Source organism: Astatotilapia calliptera, chromosome 4 (assembly GCF_964374335.1).
Source record: "Astatotilapia calliptera chromosome 4, fAstCal68.1, whole genome shotgun sequence".
Taxonomy (NCBI): domain Eukaryota; kingdom Metazoa; phylum Chordata; class Actinopteri; order Cichliformes; family Cichlidae; genus Astatotilapia; species Astatotilapia calliptera.
Window position 1 is genome coordinate 14,382,203 of NC_137425.1, and position 16,524 is coordinate 14,398,726.

Genomic DNA, 16,524 nt, shown 5'->3' on the forward strand with positions numbered 1-16,524 from the left:
TTAAAGCTCTTTGTGCAGCTATCCTTGCGACTGAGATGAAATCATTTTTAAAATATCCCCCCCTTTGTTTTTGTTTTTTTGTTTTTTTGCCTCCTCACTAGGATGAGTACTACCACTTCCTGGCAGAAAAAATTTACAAGATACAAAAGGAACTGGAGGAGAAAAGGCGCTCCCGGCTTCAGAATCAGCCTAGCATGGGACCAGCTGGGCCACAGCAGCCTCAGCCCAACCCCATGGGCCCAGGACAAGCCATTCGACCTCCTAGTTAGTAACTTAAATTCTTAATCAGCCGTTGACTGTCCTAAGTTGACAGTACCAAAATACCTTATGTTATAATTACTTTAATGTTTCATCAAATCTCTGTTTTTATCTGAAAGAATCTTTTAAAAGAACCTCGACTTATCCTGTCTTCTCAGATGGACCTACACAGATGCCTAACATGCAAAATCAGATGATGCCCCGCATACCACAAGGTATGTGTTCATCTTCTGGTTTTTGTTTTGTTTTTTGGGGGGGAGGGTAGCACTTGAATTTGCGTCTTTTATTTCTAACATGCTCTAGTGGTTTGTCTGTTGAATGCCACTTTTATTTGTTTCATTTGTCCACACCTGTTAAATTGCTCTGATACAGGATATCAAATTGATCTGGTTAAGTCTCCCTTATATCCCATTTGGTTATGCATTATTAAATTATATTAATTCCCAAGGATCTTAACAAGATATGTACTTGTCCCCCACAGGAATAAATCAGTTTAACCCAATGGCAGTGCAGAATACACAGATGCCTCAGGCACCCATGGGAGCAAGGACTCCCTCCCCCAGGAACCATCCACAGCAGATGAACATGAACTCCATGCCAGCGGTTAGATACACTCCTTTGTTTCGTTTTGTTTTTGTGTTTTGTTTTTCTTTCCCTTTTCTCTTGCCTTGAAGCAGTTATTTTTCTCTGAGCTCACTTGCTTGCTCCCTTAAATTTCTTTTCCCTCTTCTTGACCGTGAAATACGCGAGTCTTTAACTGTATATTTAGTTAATGCTCTGTTACTATTGTCACACGGAAGCATCAATACAAAATGTGTTTCCTGTAGTTCACACAGATCTTGATTCATTTATGAACCAGCTGCTAATGAATAATCTGTACTGAAACTACTGCCCAGGCCTGGGCTTACAGCCGTCCCAGGTGTAGTTTGCGTCTGTATTCTTCTTTGAGTCAGCCGAGGCTGTTAAGTTTACACCACAGGACCTTCAGAAAAATAGCAGGATGCCCTTGTGGTAGCTTGCATGTTGGTAGCATTTCCTTTAGAAACAAATGATTTTACCTGGCAGACACCTTCATAATAGGTGTTGTCTGTTGTTTTGATTTATCTATTTGATCTCTTTGACTTTACAGATGGGAATGTCTCCATCAAGGATGCCTCAGACTCAAGGAATTATGGGTAGTCATGCTAATAACATGGTATCTCAGCCAGCCAACCAAGGCCAGTTCCTGCAACAGGGCCAGTTTCCTGTAAGTGCGGGTGGAGCGATGAATGTGAATATAGGTTTGGGACCTGCCATGTCACAGGCTAGTGTCACACAGGTGAGAAAGATGCTGAGGTTTTTTCTTAATTCTCCTAGACTTTTTATTGCACATTGCTTGTTTCTTTTTAAATATACAATCTTTTGTGTGTGACTTTGGTGTCACACGCTTTGTAAATGGTTGGTAAAGTTATTCTAATAGTGCGCACACCTTTGTTCCAACAGCCACAAAACTCTAACCTCCCTCTGAATGCACTGAGCTCCATTGGCTCTCAGCTGCCCTGCGGCCCTACAGCTCAGCCTGCCCTGGGTACCACCCCTCCACCCAGTGCCTCTGCCACCCAGCAGCAGCCGCCGCCACCACCACCGCAGCCACAGCCACACCATACTCCCACCCACTCCCAGATGCTTCCACAGCCCTCCACTCCCGTGTCCACGGGTGGGCCCTCCTCCACCCCAACCCACATACCTAGTGGCCTCCCTCGTCCCCCCTCAGCCTTGGGGACACCACCTGACCCTTCTCACCCTCTCACACCCCTGCAGCCCCAACCTGAGCCCTCCAGCCAGATGCAGCAGCCCTCCTCTGTGCAGGCACAGCACCCCAGCACGCCGGTGAGATACTAGTTTTTCCCTGAAAAGCTACCACAGCTCTTGAATTGCTTATGCCTTTTTCACTTTCCTTTAAAGCACCATCCAGGTGTTTTAACCAAACAATATTTCAAATTTTATTTAATAAAATTTAGCTGTCAATATTTTAATCGCAGGAGGGGAAAAGTTTTTTTTCTTATAAATCAGAATTATTTTTTAAAAACTGGCAGCACTAAACAGTTTCTGTTTCTGCTTTAAGTTGTCCCATCAAACAGCAGCGAGCATCGATAACAGAGTGCCTACCCCAGGCTCTGTGGCTGAACTGAGTTCCCAGCAGGCCCTGCCTGACATGAGCAGCACTGAAGCCAAAAGTGAAGTAAAAGATGAAGAAGACGACAGCAGCTCTCTGAAGACGCAGAATGATGTAAAAATGGAGGTATGTGCAAACTTTCTCCACCACAAATAAACCAGTTCTGTCAGTAAATCTGTCTTGTGGGATTTCAGTAACTTAATCTAAGGCGTTATGCTTCCATGGGTGTCAAGTGCTTGATGGTTTGCTGTCTTATCAGTGTTGGATAGATGGTTAACAATCATTGTGTTAATATATAATCAGGAGGAAGAAACCAAACCCCCAGTGGTGAAGAAAGAGGAGCCAGATGCAGCAGAACCAAAGCAGGAACCAATGGAAACTGAGGAAAAGAAGCCAGAAGTGAAGACAGAACCCAAAGAAGAGGAGGAAAGTGGGGCCAACAGCACGTCAACTACCACCGCTCAGAGCCGCAAAAAAAGTAATGTTACTATATTTAGATATAAGGTGTAAAAAAATTAGACATAGGATGAAATAGTTTTTTGGTATTTTTCAGCACGCTTGAACACCCAAATGCTTGCTCTTCCTTGGTAGAGTGCTCAAGTTAAAGGTGTTATACTTAAACAGCAGCACAAGGAAAATGGCTTTTTCACTCACTCACCACAACACTTTCACTAAAATATCAATGGATGCTTTTCTGTGTATATAGGAAGTACACTCTTGGCCTCAAAATCTTGTTTAGACCCTTTTAGCACGACGGTCTTTGTGCAAGAGTTTTGCGTGATTGTCCACAAGTCTCATCAGACAGATGAAAAGCTACATGTTAGCTAGCTGTAAATGTTCTATTGTTGAGGGTTGTTTTGCATAGACTATTTAAAATCACTCCACAACATTTCAAAGGAAATAGCCTATCTTTCACAAAAATAGTTGAGCTGTGAGCTGCCCAGCCCCGGAGGCAGGTCGCTGGCCTCAAACCACAAGATTTTTTTCCATCATACTTAACAGGTGGTCCAAGACGCTTCCTCTGAAAAGCCACTTTTGGTCCGAGCCTAACGACTGCTATTGTTGTATTTGTTTGTCCAGAGCATGTTCTTGTCAAAAGCCCTTTCTTTTGTATTCACTGGCAGACTGTAGTTTTGCGTTAATGCTTTAATAGGACAACAAAGAATTTTCTGGCATGTCTCCTGTACATGTTAAACGTATGTGATCTCTAATGGCTGATGCAATCTGGTTCTTATAGTGGAATTCCAATGAGCTGCTGTTTTAATTTAACAGATAAAGTAACTAGTTGTTTGAAGCCTTAGCCACTTGTAGATCATTTTCCTCATGGTGGAGCAATTTATTTATTTGTACATCTTTTTAATCCTTTGCCAGACTTAAAAAAGTATCTAGAGACTATTTTCTGAAGGTTTTTTAAATTCCTGGCATGATGACAGCAAACACTTCAAAAGCATAAAGAGAACTGGGCCCTGGATGTCAGAGGCAGGTTCCACTTGTCACTTCCCAAGAAGGCTGTAATCATTGACACCTAATCGTGATATAAGTGCGATTCCTTTTTTTTCTTTTTTTTTTTTTCTTTTTTTGTATTCGTCCCTTTTGTCAATGTTTATCAACAGCATTATCTACTGGCAGCGTTTTTGAAAAAAGAACAGCATTTGCCTTTCAGACATTTTAACATGAAGTCAAATTTTTTTATGGGTATTAGTATTTTGTGTGTATGTGTTTTATTTAAATATTTAAACTAATTCTGGAGTGGAAATCTATTGAACAAGACACAATTTTATGCCTGCATCACCAGGCATTTAATTTGTAAACCCAGCTGCACGCCACTGATCAGTACTGAGTCCATTTAGTTAAGGAATGTCACGATTCCTTAACTACCGGTAAATGGCTCAGGCTCAGGGGGTTGGGAAGCGTATCCGTAACTGGAAGGTCGCCGGTTCGATCCCTGGGCTCTCTGTCCTGGTCGTTGTGTCCTTGGGCAAGACACTTTACCCTACCGCCTACTGGTGTTGGCTAGAGGGGCCGATGGCGCGATATGGCAGCCTCGCTTCTGTCAGTCTGCCCCAGGGCAGCTGTGGCTACAACTGTAGCTTGCCTTCACCAGTGTGTGAATGCGAGAGTGAATGAATAGTGGCATTGTAAAGCGCTTTGGGTGCCTTGAAAAGCGCTATATAAATCCAATCCATTATTATTATTAATAATTATTTTATTTTTAGACATAGGTATGCTGTTTATGTGTTTTTCCTCATGGGCTTATTCTTGTCTTTAGTTTTCAAGCCAGAGGAACTGAGGCAAGCCCTAATGCCAACACTTGAAGCCCTCTACAAGCAAGACCCAGAGTCCCTGCCTTTTAGACAACCTGTAGATCCAATGCTGTTGGGTATCCCTGTAAGTATACTTAATGATGTGCCTTTACTCAAAGCTTCGAATTGTTATGGGTCATTTGCTCAATCCTGGAATTGCTTCCCTGCTTCTGCTCCTGTAGGACTACTTTGACATAGTAAAGAATCCCATTGACTTATCCACCATCAAGCGCAAGCTGGACACGGGTCAGTACCAGGAACCGTGGCAGTACGTGGAAGATGTGTGGCTCATGTTCAACAACGCGTGGCTGTACAATCGTAAAACATCCCGAGTCTACAAGTACTGCACCAAACTGGCAGAAGTGTTTGAAGCAGAAATCGATCCTGTCATGCAGGGTCTGGGCTACTGCTGTGGTAGGAAGGTAAGATGGCACATCCTGGATAGTCAACACAAGCTACTTAGGGCAGCACACCATTCTGCTTACTGATAAAAGTCACTTACCCTTAGTTTAGTCTTTATTTGGCTGTTGACTTTAGATGAAAGCTGATTGTCACATTTACGTGTACCTTAATGTTTTGTGGTTTTTTTCCCACCCTGCAGTTTGAGTTCTCACCACAGACACTGTGTTGCTATGGCAAACAGTTGTGCACCATCTCGAGGGATAGCACCTACTACAGCTACCAGAACAGGTAAAGGTGCATGCTTTCTCTGCTGAAGGGATTGGCATGGGTAAAGAGGTGAAGAATTAATTATACAAAGTGGGTGTGAAGTTAAACCCTCAAAAGTACAGCATGACTAAAGATCCCACTTCACATTCACCATTCTGAAAAACTATAACCCAGGAATGTGGGAAAAAAACTTTGATCTTAAGTGGGCCAGACCAATAAAACTTCCCTTTTTCTCCTTGTGTGGAAGTTTAACTTCACATTGAATCCCTTAGATACTCAAAAAAGTACGATTCCAATATTTATTGTTGCTGTTTTGTAACACCCCCCCCCCCCCCCCCCCCCCAAAAAAAAAAAAAAAAAAAAAAAAAAATCTGTCTGATCAATTGCTGTCATTGAGTTATACATGGCCATGGGGAGGTCTTCATCAGCAGGAAAAGCTGTAATACCTATTAAAATACAAGTCTAATACAAGTTTAAAAGTCCCAAATTTATACCTTTTTCGCTGAAGCCAATCTGTGGGCAGGGTTTGAGTTTTTACCTGGCCAATGCTGGTCTCTGGGCCTTATGTTTGACACCCCTGCTCTAAGGACATAATTCTCACCGGCTTTCCTTTATAGGAGTATTGCACCACAGTTTGAGTTGAGTGAGTCATATAATTAGGACAAGCAAAACGCATGATGGGTCCATCCCTCACATCTATCCCTTTAATTTCTTTCTAGGAAATGAGCTCCAAAGCACCCCCTTCTGTGCAGAATATGTTATTGCAGCTTAACATTAGTCCAATGGAACACACTTTAGTTGTAGATAATCAATGCTAAATGCCTCAAGATTTCCCAAATTAGAATTAAAGACTTGGACACTGTTAAAGGGAATTTAGTCATGTTGTTTCTGCTTAAAGGAACCGGCACAATTGTTTTTGCATCATCACTCCGGTCTCTTCTGACATGATCATCCATTCATCAACTCTTAATGCATGTTGCTTCTCATAAATGATTTCAGTGTAAATGTCTTTACCGTTTTGATTTTGCAGCATGCATGTTCGATGACGATGTTGAACACGAATTTGTTGTTGACGACAATCATTTAATGTCCTTAACATAGCATCTGAGCATGTTTCCCCACATTTCTGTTCCACTTTGAATGAGAGTGGCTGAATCATGACCATTTTGACTAACCATGTACCTCTACCTGTGTGTGTGTGTGTGTGTGTGTGTGTGTGTGTGTGTGTGTGTGTGTGTGTGTGTGTGTGTGTGTGTGTGTGTGTGTGTGTGTGTGTGTGTGTGTGTGTGTGTGTGTGTGTGTGTGTGTGTGTGTGTGTCCTTCCGTCTGTCCGCTGCTCATGCTCCATCCTCGGTTGTTGCTGTGTGCTCCGTTCACTCTGCATTCTGCCACCCGTACGCCGGTTTGCCTGTGCTGCTACTGTGTGTGCTGGCTGCAGTTCACCCAAATATGGCCTTATTGCCGACAGGTATCACTACTGTGAGAAGTGCTTCAATGAGATCCAGGGCAACAGTGTGACCCTGGGAGATGACCCGTCACAGCCACAGACGTAAGTTCCTTGGTCCCCGGATGTCTGAATATCACCCCGTGATCATCGTGGAACCATTTGCTTTCTGGCTCTTGTTCTCTGGAAGGGAATAAATAGTCACAGATTTAACATGAAGATCTCTCTTTTTGTGCAGGATGATATCTAAAGATCAGTTTGAAAAGAAGAAAAATGACACGTTGGACCCTGAGCCGTGAGTATTCTCTAGACAGTTTCATTTTGATGTGTGTGACTGCAGTGTTGCTTCTTTGCTGCTTTTTACCGAACAGAAAGAAAAAGCATGTTTTTGTCATCGTAGGTATATTGAATGTAAAGACTGTGGACGAAAGATGCATCAGATCTGTGTGCTGCACTATGACGTCATTTGGCCGTCAGGGTGAGTATAGCTTGACTGCTACGCTAGACAAATATCTTCAAGCACATAAAAGAAATGTTTGACCGTCATAGAATTTATATTTGTTAGTTGACACTAAAAATAATTAGATTCTCGTTTCAGTTTTATCTGTGACAACTGTCTGAAGAAGTCTGGTAAAGCAAGAAAGGAAAACAAGTTTTCAGCCAAGAGTAAGTTACATATACAAGTAAAACAACTTCTGACAAAGAATGTCAGTGTTTAAAACATGTCTTTGTGTGTTCGTTAAGGGTTGCAATCCACAAGGTTGGGTTCATACATTGAAGACAGAGTTAATAAGTACTTGAAAAGGCAGAACCACCCTGAAGCTGGTGAGGTGTTTGTGCGAGTGGTCGCCAGCTCTGACAAAACTGTGGAGGTTAAGCCTGGCATGAAGTCTAGGTAAGTGTCACACCTGCTTTACAGCGCTTATTTTTAAAAAATTTTTCCTTTGGAGGGTCCAGATGCATAAAAGCATCTGATAAATCTTCAATAGCATTGTGTTTTCAATCTTTTCAATCACGCGGCTGATTCCACATTTATCTCAGCTAGAAACTGAACTGCATAATGCCTCAGAGAACAGTTTTTGTATTTTGCAGCTCATAGAGTAGAAGGACCGATGAGCTTGTTTCTCCTACAGTATTGGGCAGAATTTAATCAAACTTGGACACCATGGCATGATGACAGCAAACACCAAAATGATCACCATTTTGGGTTATTACCAAATATCCCAAAGGTTTTTTTTATAGGGACTCATCACTCCAGCTGGACTATTGATCAGGATTTAATCAAATTTAGATACAATGGTCACGTAATTGATCACCAAAGGCATATTTTTCATTTTATGAGCAATAACCTGGATCGTTTGCTGAATGCACTGTGCCAGTGATGTGCTAGTTTTAGGAAAATGTTGTTGGATAGCCTTGGCTCAGAAGGTAGAGCATGTCATCTACCAATCGGAGGTTGCTGGTTGGCTGCTCCAGTCTGCATGCCAATGTACCCTTGGCCAAGATACTGAAGCCAGAGTTGCTGTCAGTGTGTTCATTGGAGTGTGGATGTTGGATAGAAAGCACTCAGACAAAGAAAAAAGTGTGTGTTTGTGTGAATGGCTGAATGAGATGTCTCAAGTATAGTAGAAAAGCTCCATATATGACTAACTAGTCCATTTGCCTGTCCATTTGTGTATTTGATGCCTTGTGCAACGTCACAATGTCGATACATAATGCAATTTGTTCAGATATAAACAGAAATCTCTATGTTCATACTTTCATATCAAAGATCTGACTGTGGAAAGGGAATTGGTTCCGGAAAACATCAGAGTTATATTTAATCTTATGAAAATTGATTTACTTTTTTTTTTCTTCTTCTTTTCACAAATGACTTGAGTTTGTCTTTTAAATGCTGTTGTATCCATCCATTCAGTAATGCATTTTAAACTGCCTGTCCAGGTCTGAGCTGTCTGGGCCTCTCAAGCTAGCTGAGAGATACAATCCCTACAGCATGTGCTGGGTTTGTCATACCCGAAGCATCTCATCTAGGTGATACTCAGGAGGCATCCTAGCCAGATGCTTCAACCATCTCAACTGCTTCCACTGGGCTTGAGTAGAGCCTTTATTCCTCCACACCAAAATGACCTCAGCCCAGACACTCTTCGAAGGAGGCTAATTTCCTCCACTTCCTATCACTACTCAGTTATTGCCAATAGGTGATTGTAGGAACATAGATTCACCAGTAAAGTGAAAGCTTTGCCTTTGTGCTCACCTTTAAACAGCATTTACATTACTGTAGATGCTGTGCTTATTTCTCAGTCTCCCACTCCACTCTTCCCTCACTCATGCACAAATCTTTGAGATATTTGCCCTCCTTTGCTTGAGGCAGGCACTTGTTACCAACCTGGAGTGGGAAATCCATCCTTTACCGGGTGGGAACCACGGCATCTGACTTGGAGGCGCTAATCCATGCCAGTTTGTAATGTGCTGCAAACATCCCCACTGGGAGCTGTAGCCCATAGCAGAGTGAAGCCAGCAGACATGTTAAGACCAATGAACATGACACCCTGTGCCATTTGGCTACGCCTAGAAATTCTGTTCATAATAGTAATGAACAGAATCGGAGACAAAGGGCAGCCCTGGTGGAAAACAAGCCTACCTTATTGCCAGAAAGATGAACCCAATGACCCATAATCATGAAGCAACCCCTGAGGGGGCACAGTTGAATTCCTTCTTCAAGTCAGCAAAAGTATCTGTAGAGTAGTTGGGGGCAATACCCCACACACATTCATCTATCATCATAGAGGGCACAGAGCTGGTCCAGTGCTCTGCAACCAGGTTGAAAACCACATTACTCCTGTGAATGGAGGTGGACTTTTCTCCACAGGGGAAGGGAAGCTAAAAAGTGTGATTTCCTGTTGAAGTTGATACCTCTGGCTCCCCACGGCCTACAGTGTGGTCAGAGAACTGCTTTCACCTCCCGAGTTATCTGACTTGAGGTTGCTAGATTTTCTTCAAGACTTATGGGAATCTTGTTCCATGGCTCTATGTACCAAACCCCTCCCACACTCGAGTTGGCGTAGTTGGCGGCTAAGAACGCTGTCTTCTGCCAGTACCAGTCAGCTGCTTTCAGAGTTGCACAAGTTAACCAGTCTTGAAAGAATCCCTCCCTTTTGATTGAGAACTCCCTTCACTTATGTCCATCTTCTGCCAGAAGCCATCGTAGGCGGATACTGCGTCAGGCACCAACAACTTTATAATCACAGTTCTGTACATCTGCGTCAGCAATGGAGGTGTGGTACACGGTTCATTCAGACTACATGACCCCAGCTTCCCCAAGGATGCTGTTGACATGCCTCTGCCAGAAGCTCTAAGAGCACCCTGACTATACGTTGAGGTGTACTCGATCTGTCCATTGCTGCTGTTGCTTACACCTTCTCTGTTTCCACAGGTTTGTAGACTCAGGTGAGATGGTGGAAAGCTTCCCCTACAGAACCAAAGCACTTTTTGCATTTGAGGAAATAGACGGGGTGGACGTTTGTTTCTTCGGAATGCACGTCCAGGAGTACGGCTCAGAGTGCCCCTTTCCAAATACCAGGTAACACGGGCAAAATGTTAGAGGCATTGCTCTAAGTTTCCTTTTAGTTTGTGTGCATTATTCTCACATCACATATTCTGTATCTCTTTTTCAGACGGGTTTACATATCATACCTCGACAGTATTCACTTCTTCAGACCGCGTTTGCTAAGGACTGCAGTATACCATGAGATCTTAATAGGATACCTGGAGTATGTGAAAAAACTTGGGTGGGTAAAAAGTAACTTTATGCAGTGTTGCATTTTAGCTCCTTTCAGTCATGTATTGATGCATGTTTAATTCTTCTAAGTGCTAAGTGAGTCATAACTTAATTCCTGACCAGGTATGTGACGGGTCACATTTGGGCCTGCCCACCCAGTGAAGGAGATGACTATATTTTCCACTGCCACCCTCCGGACCAGAAGATCCCCAAGCCCAAAAGGCTTCAAGAGTGGTACAGAAAAATGCTGGACAAGGCTTTTGCTGAAAGAATCATACATGATTACAAGGTCAGAAAATTATACCAGTAAAAATAACTTTGTAACCACCTGTGCATGTTATGTTTCTCAAGACATTCCCAGCTATAATTAACATTTTGAAGTCTGGTGTTGGCGGCAGGCGGTTACCACGCTGTTCAGCTGAACTAACGTAGTTTGCTTTAGGAATATAAATGATTATCTTGTAAGACTCTGGAGTGGCTGATGGGCACATTTACACTGGAATATCAGTGAATTAACATTTATTACCAAACGACTTAGACTTGATGTACACTCTGATGGGAGTGACTCCCCCTCATTTTTCATAAATCCAACTTGACCCAATTAGAAGCTCTTGTTGCCCAATTCTATGATAAGAGCCTTTGTGTGTCTGTGTTCAGGACATTTTCAAGCAGGCAACAGAAGACAGGCTGACCAGTGCCTACGAGCTGCCGTACTTTGAGGGTGACTTTTGGCCTAATGTACTGGAGGAGAGCATCAAGGAGCTGGAGCAGGAAGAGGAAGAAAGGAAAAAGGAGGAGAACACAGCCTCCTCTGAGACAACAGAGGTGAGTTTGATGGATACATGGATTCAGAATATTTTTATTAATGAAAGAAAGCCTCTTCTGATCCCAGAATCAACAGCCCAGTGTTTTAAGTCCTTTGTCTCGCCCCAGATTGTATCATTCTCAACTACCCATTATATAAATGCTTTTGGCTTTCTGGCACTGTATAAACCACTCTGCTTAATTGCATAATCTCATCTTGCCTGTTGTGCAATCTCAACTTCTCTAAATGTCCATGTGTGTCTTTTTACAAGGGAGCCCAAGCTGACAGCAAGAATGCCAAAAAGAAGAATAACAAGAAAACCAACAAAAACAAGAGCAGCGTCAGTCGAGCCAATAAGAAAAAGCCTGGAATGCCAAATGTAGCCAATGATCTGTCCCAGAAGCTCTATGCCACAATGGAGAAACATAAGGAGGTGGGAAACCCTAGCAACTATAACAGATTTTTTTTTTTTTTGTCTCTCCTAAATGAATAAAATTTCATTTCATGTAACATTTCAGTAACTTGACTCTTGTTTTAAAGCTTGGGGAAAAAATTCAGACAAAGCTGGTAGATTGTTGTGTGTGAAATTCTAAGTACAGAGCAGCGTCTCTCTTACTGTGCTGCTTCCTGAGGATAATTGAATTCCACATGAAAATTTTCTTCCACACAAGAGTTATGGAATTTGTCACATTGCACTACACTTCAGCAATGCCTATAGCTAACAGTGTTGCTTCCCCTCCTGCCACCAGGTATTTTTTGTTATCCACCTCCATGCTGGGCCAGTCATTAACACCTTGCCACCCATCATGGACCCTGACCCTCTGCTGACTTGTGACCTGATGGATGGACGTGATGCGTTTCTGACCTTGGCCAGGGACAAGCACTGGGAGTTCAGCTCACTGAGAAGGTGTAAATGGAGCACAATGTGCATGCTGGTGGAGCTGCACAACCAAGGCCAGGACCGCTTTGTGTACACTTGCAATGAGTGCAAGCACCATGTCGAGACTCGCTGGCACTGCACAGTTTGTGAGGTAAGATACAGTTGTGATCATTGACCGTGTTTTAAAAGCAACATCTGCATCGGTTTTGAATTAACACCTAGTTTACATTTTTAACTAAGGTTAATGTCATCTCTCTCCCCTCTCATCAGGACTATGACCTATGCATTAACTGCTACCACACTAAAGGCCATGATCACCAAATGGTGAAGTGGGGTCTGGGCTTGGATGATGACAGCAATGGTCAAGGTGGAGAGGCCTCCAAGAGCCCTCAGGAGAGTCGACGCCTTAGTATCCAGCGCTGTATCCAGTCCCTGGTGCACGCCTGCCAGTGCCGCAATGCCAACTGCTCTTTGCCGTCCTGCCAGAAGATGAAGAGGGTGGTTCAGCACACCAAAGGTTGCAAGCGCAAGACCAATGGTGGCTGTCCTGTGTGCAAGCAGCTCATCGCTTTATGTTGCTATCATGCCAAGCACTGTCAGGAGAACAAGTGTCCCGTGCCCTTCTGTCTCAACATCAAACACAAGCTTCGACAACAGCAGCTGCAGCACAGGCTTCAGCAGGCTCAAATGATGCGTCGCAGAATGGCCACCATGGCTGGAAGGGGTATGCCCATGCCATCTCCACCTACCTTAAATGCCCCAGACACTCCAAATTCTGTGCAGCAGCCTAATACACCCCAGACTCCCCAGCCCATGTCCAACCAGCCCCAACAACAGCAACCACCAAACCCCACCAATATGTCCCAAGGCTTTCCCAGCAACGGCCGCAGCAGTCAGCCTCCAACACCAGTGCCGCAAGGTAAACCGGGGCCTCAGTCATCCCCTCTCCATCAACAGCAGTCACCCATGCCCAACATGCCGCACCAACAGCAGCCTCCACAGCCTCGCCAGCAGCAGCAACCGCAGGAGTCATTGATGGAAGCCCTGAAGGTGGCCAGACAGATCGAGATGTTAGCTAAGTCAAAGCAGCCGCAGCAGCAACAGCAGCAGCAGCAGCAGAAGCAACAGAATTATGCAATGAATGGGATGCCAATGAACCACCCACGCATGATGGGGCCCATGCCAAGCCAAATGCAGATGATGCAGGGGCCACGCGGGCCCCAGGTGATGCAGCAGGGCCAGTGGGGTCCGGGGATGCAGAATCCCCAGGGTCATCAGCCACAGGTTCCTCCTCAACAAGGCCCCATGCCCCCTCAGCAGCCTCAGGGAAACCCAATGCCCCAGCAAGGTCAGCCCATGCAGAGGCCCATGATGCCCCAGCAAGGTCACCAGATGTCTGGGGTCATGCCTACACAGGGCTCCTCACAGCAGGGCATGACACCACAGCGACAAAACATGCCCCGAGGTATGCCGGGTAACATTCCTCCAAGTGCCCTGCGGGAGCTATTGGACACCCTAAAATCACCCAGCTCCCCACAGCAGCAACAGCAGGTCCTGAGCATCCTCAAGTCTAACCCCCACCTCATGGCCGCCTTCATTAAACAGAGGACGGCAAAATACCAAGCCAACCAACCACAGCAGCAGGCCCAACAGCAGAACCCTCAGGCCATGCTAGGATCCCAGCCAGGAATGCACACAATGGTGGGCATGGCAAACCAGGTGCAAAGGCCAGGAATGGCACCTCAACAGCAGCCTCCTCAGCAGGTGGGACCCCAGGGAATGCCATCCATGGGCACCCAAGGCCAGATGGTACCAAACGGAAATCAAATGTTCCGCAGACAGCAAATTCTTAGGCAGCAGCAGTTGCAACAGCAGCAGCTGCTGCTGCAACAGCAACAGCAGCTGCAGCAACAACAGCAGCTGCAGCAACAACAGCAGCTGCAGCAACAACAGCAGCTGCAGCAACAGCAGCTGCAGCAGCAACAGCAGCAGCAGCAACAACAGCAGCAGCAGCTGCAGCAACAACAACAGCAGCAGGGAGGTTTGCCTCCAGCCCATGGGCAGTTCCCCCAACAGCAGCCGGGACCAGGAAGCTACATCCGTATGCAGCAGCAGCAGCACATGGCTATGCAAGGAGGTGGGGGGCCTATGGGACCGCTCCCTCCCACATCTCAAATGGGCCAACCTGGGATGGGAATGGATGGACAGCAGAACTTCCAGCAACGCATGCTTCAGCAGCAACAGCATCAGATGATGAAGCAGCAGATGGGCTCTTCGGCACAGGCCAACTCGATGAGTCCACAGCCTCACATGCTCCAAGGCCAAGCCCAGGCAGGAGCTCACCTACCTGGCCAGACAATGGCAAATACCCTGGGAAGCCAGGTACGCTCTCCAGCCCCAGTGCAATCGCCCCGCCCACCTTCGCAGCAGGCACCTCATTCCAGTCCCTCCCCTCGGATACAACCCCAGCCGTCACCTCAGCATGGCGCACTTCACTCCAACTCTCCCCATCCCAGCTTAGGAGGTCCCATGTCAGGGTCCATGGAGCAGGGTCACATGGGAACACCAGAGCAGAGCGCCATGCTCCCGCAGCTTAACACACCAAACCGAGGGGGGTTGAGTAGTGACATGGGTATGGTGGGTGACACGACGGGAGACACACTAGAGAAATTTGTTGAAGGATTGTAGCATTTTGAGACAGAAGAAAGGCATTGTTCTGTTTTCAGCTGCAACATTTTTCTATTTGCTGATGTAAAAAGCTAAAAGAAATCACAAAATAAATTAGTCTTACGAGGCCTACGGACTGTGAACCAAGGACTACTTTTTCAAGTACACAGAGTGATTTAATAATTGCTGTTGAAGAAACAACAAAGACACAATGAATATATTTTTGGTTCAGACCAGCCTTGCAAGATTTTGCCCTGGTCTTTGTGTTTTAATTTGTTTTTCATTTGTTATTCTCTGGTATTGACTTTTTTAAAAAACCTTCTCTAAAAAAAAAAATTTCATTTTATTATTTTTTATTTTGTACGTTTGCAAATTAATATTGTATTTGTGTAAAGAAGACTGTAAAATTATTTGTGTGGGAATTGTTTTTGCCAGGCTTCACCTCTTGCTCAGTTTCTCTGTTCCTGGCTAATTTATTCTAATATGCCATTTTTCAAAAAGGACTGCCTTTAGGAAAGCCTTAATTTCTTTCCTGTTTGCAGAGTCTAAAGGAGATTAACGTATTTGTATAGATCTAGGAACTATTGCACACACCCAAACACAATTTGCAGGTTGAAGGTAAACCTGCGTTGACTCTTCATGTTCACAGGTGCAGGAATGTTCTTTTTACTGGCCTGGGCCCAGTGTTCGTCTTGCAGATGTTCAAAGATTGCTTTGTCTCTCCTTCAGTCTAAAGAAATTCTCATTAAGTCCTAAACCTCTTTCGCCTGTGGTGGGAAATTATCTTGTTTGACTGCTGATTTGTGTTCAGAGAGTTTTGTGCATCATTTTCTCTCGCATTAAACTTGACTTGATGATGAACTATTCTCTAATGTAAATCATGCAGGTGGACAGTACTGTAAATATGCAGAAATGAAATCACTGTACAAATTGGTTCAAATGGCTCATTTCGTACTTATATACCATATTGTTAAATAAACCTGTGTGCCACAGACTCTGCCTCGAATCTTTCTGCATGGGGGAAATTCGTATGTGTTCAGCAGCTGGGCTGATTTTTATTTGCTCAATCATTTCTCTATATTAAAAAATAAATAAATAAAACGATCCATTAGATTTTCATCAGTTGCGTGTGGAAGCTTGTTTGGGCCACTGAAGAATTTGTTTGTTTTGGGTTTTTTTTTTTTTTTTTTTTGGGGGGGGGGGGGGGGGGGTTGCCCTCCTTAAGTCAAGGTTTCAGGTAAATTCAAATGATCACTGACATTTCAAACTTAGTTGGACATTAACATTTTGAAATGTGTAACCTGAAATTTTGAGAGATGATGAAATTATGAGATGTGTAACTTAAAGTTTTAAACTGATAACCTGAAGTTATTGAGATATGTGAACTGGAATATTGTGAAATGTAACTCAAATTTTGAAATAACCTGAAAATTCGAGGTAAGATTTTGAGAAAACTGAATTTTTATGTAGGTAAGAGGACAAATTGAAATATAAAACTTGAAATTTGGAGATGGGTAATTTGAAATTTTTGTTTTATTTTTTTCCCCCAGTGGTAACGACAAGCT

At 44.1% G+C, this 16,524-nt stretch overlaps 1 protein-coding gene across 2 annotated transcripts in view; it reads left to right on the top strand.

The window, feature by feature from the left end:
• The window catches only part of crebbpb (CREB binding lysine acetyltransferase b), a 44,384-nt gene extending 28,431 nt beyond the window's left edge, over positions 1-15,953 (top strand). Inside the window, exons 10-31 of one of the 2 annotated variants that reach the window (XM_080300887.1) lie at positions 102-264; positions 417-473; positions 740-861; positions 1,388-1,576; positions 1,741-2,127; positions 2,363-2,539; positions 2,717-2,891; positions 4,683-4,801; positions 4,899-5,138; positions 5,318-5,406; positions 6,824-6,934; positions 7,068-7,124; positions 7,230-7,307; positions 7,428-7,495; positions 7,574-7,724; positions 10,263-10,409; positions 10,504-10,617; positions 10,731-10,896; positions 11,265-11,432; positions 11,684-11,845; positions 12,162-12,443; positions 12,563-15,953. In XM_080300887.1, the coding sequence (XP_080157013.1) occupies positions 102-264; positions 417-473; positions 740-861; positions 1,388-1,576; positions 1,741-2,127; positions 2,363-2,539; positions 2,717-2,891; positions 4,683-4,801; positions 4,899-5,138; positions 5,318-5,406; positions 6,824-6,934; positions 7,068-7,124; positions 7,230-7,307; positions 7,428-7,495; positions 7,574-7,724; positions 10,263-10,409; positions 10,504-10,617; positions 10,731-10,896; positions 11,265-11,432; positions 11,684-11,845; positions 12,162-12,443; positions 12,563-14,980 (5,640 nt within the window). In that variant the 3' untranslated portion in view covers positions 14,981-15,953. The remainder of the gene's footprint in view (positions 1-101; positions 265-416; positions 474-739; positions 862-1,387; positions 1,577-1,740; positions 2,128-2,362; positions 2,540-2,716; positions 2,892-4,682; positions 4,802-4,898; positions 5,139-5,317; positions 5,407-6,823; positions 6,935-7,067; positions 7,125-7,229; positions 7,308-7,427; positions 7,496-7,573; positions 7,725-10,262; positions 10,410-10,503; positions 10,618-10,730; positions 10,897-11,264; positions 11,433-11,683; positions 11,846-12,161; positions 12,444-12,562) is intronic. The other variant, XM_026164963.2, reaches the window with a different exon arrangement.
• Positions 15,954-16,524: the final 571 nt, after the last annotated feature.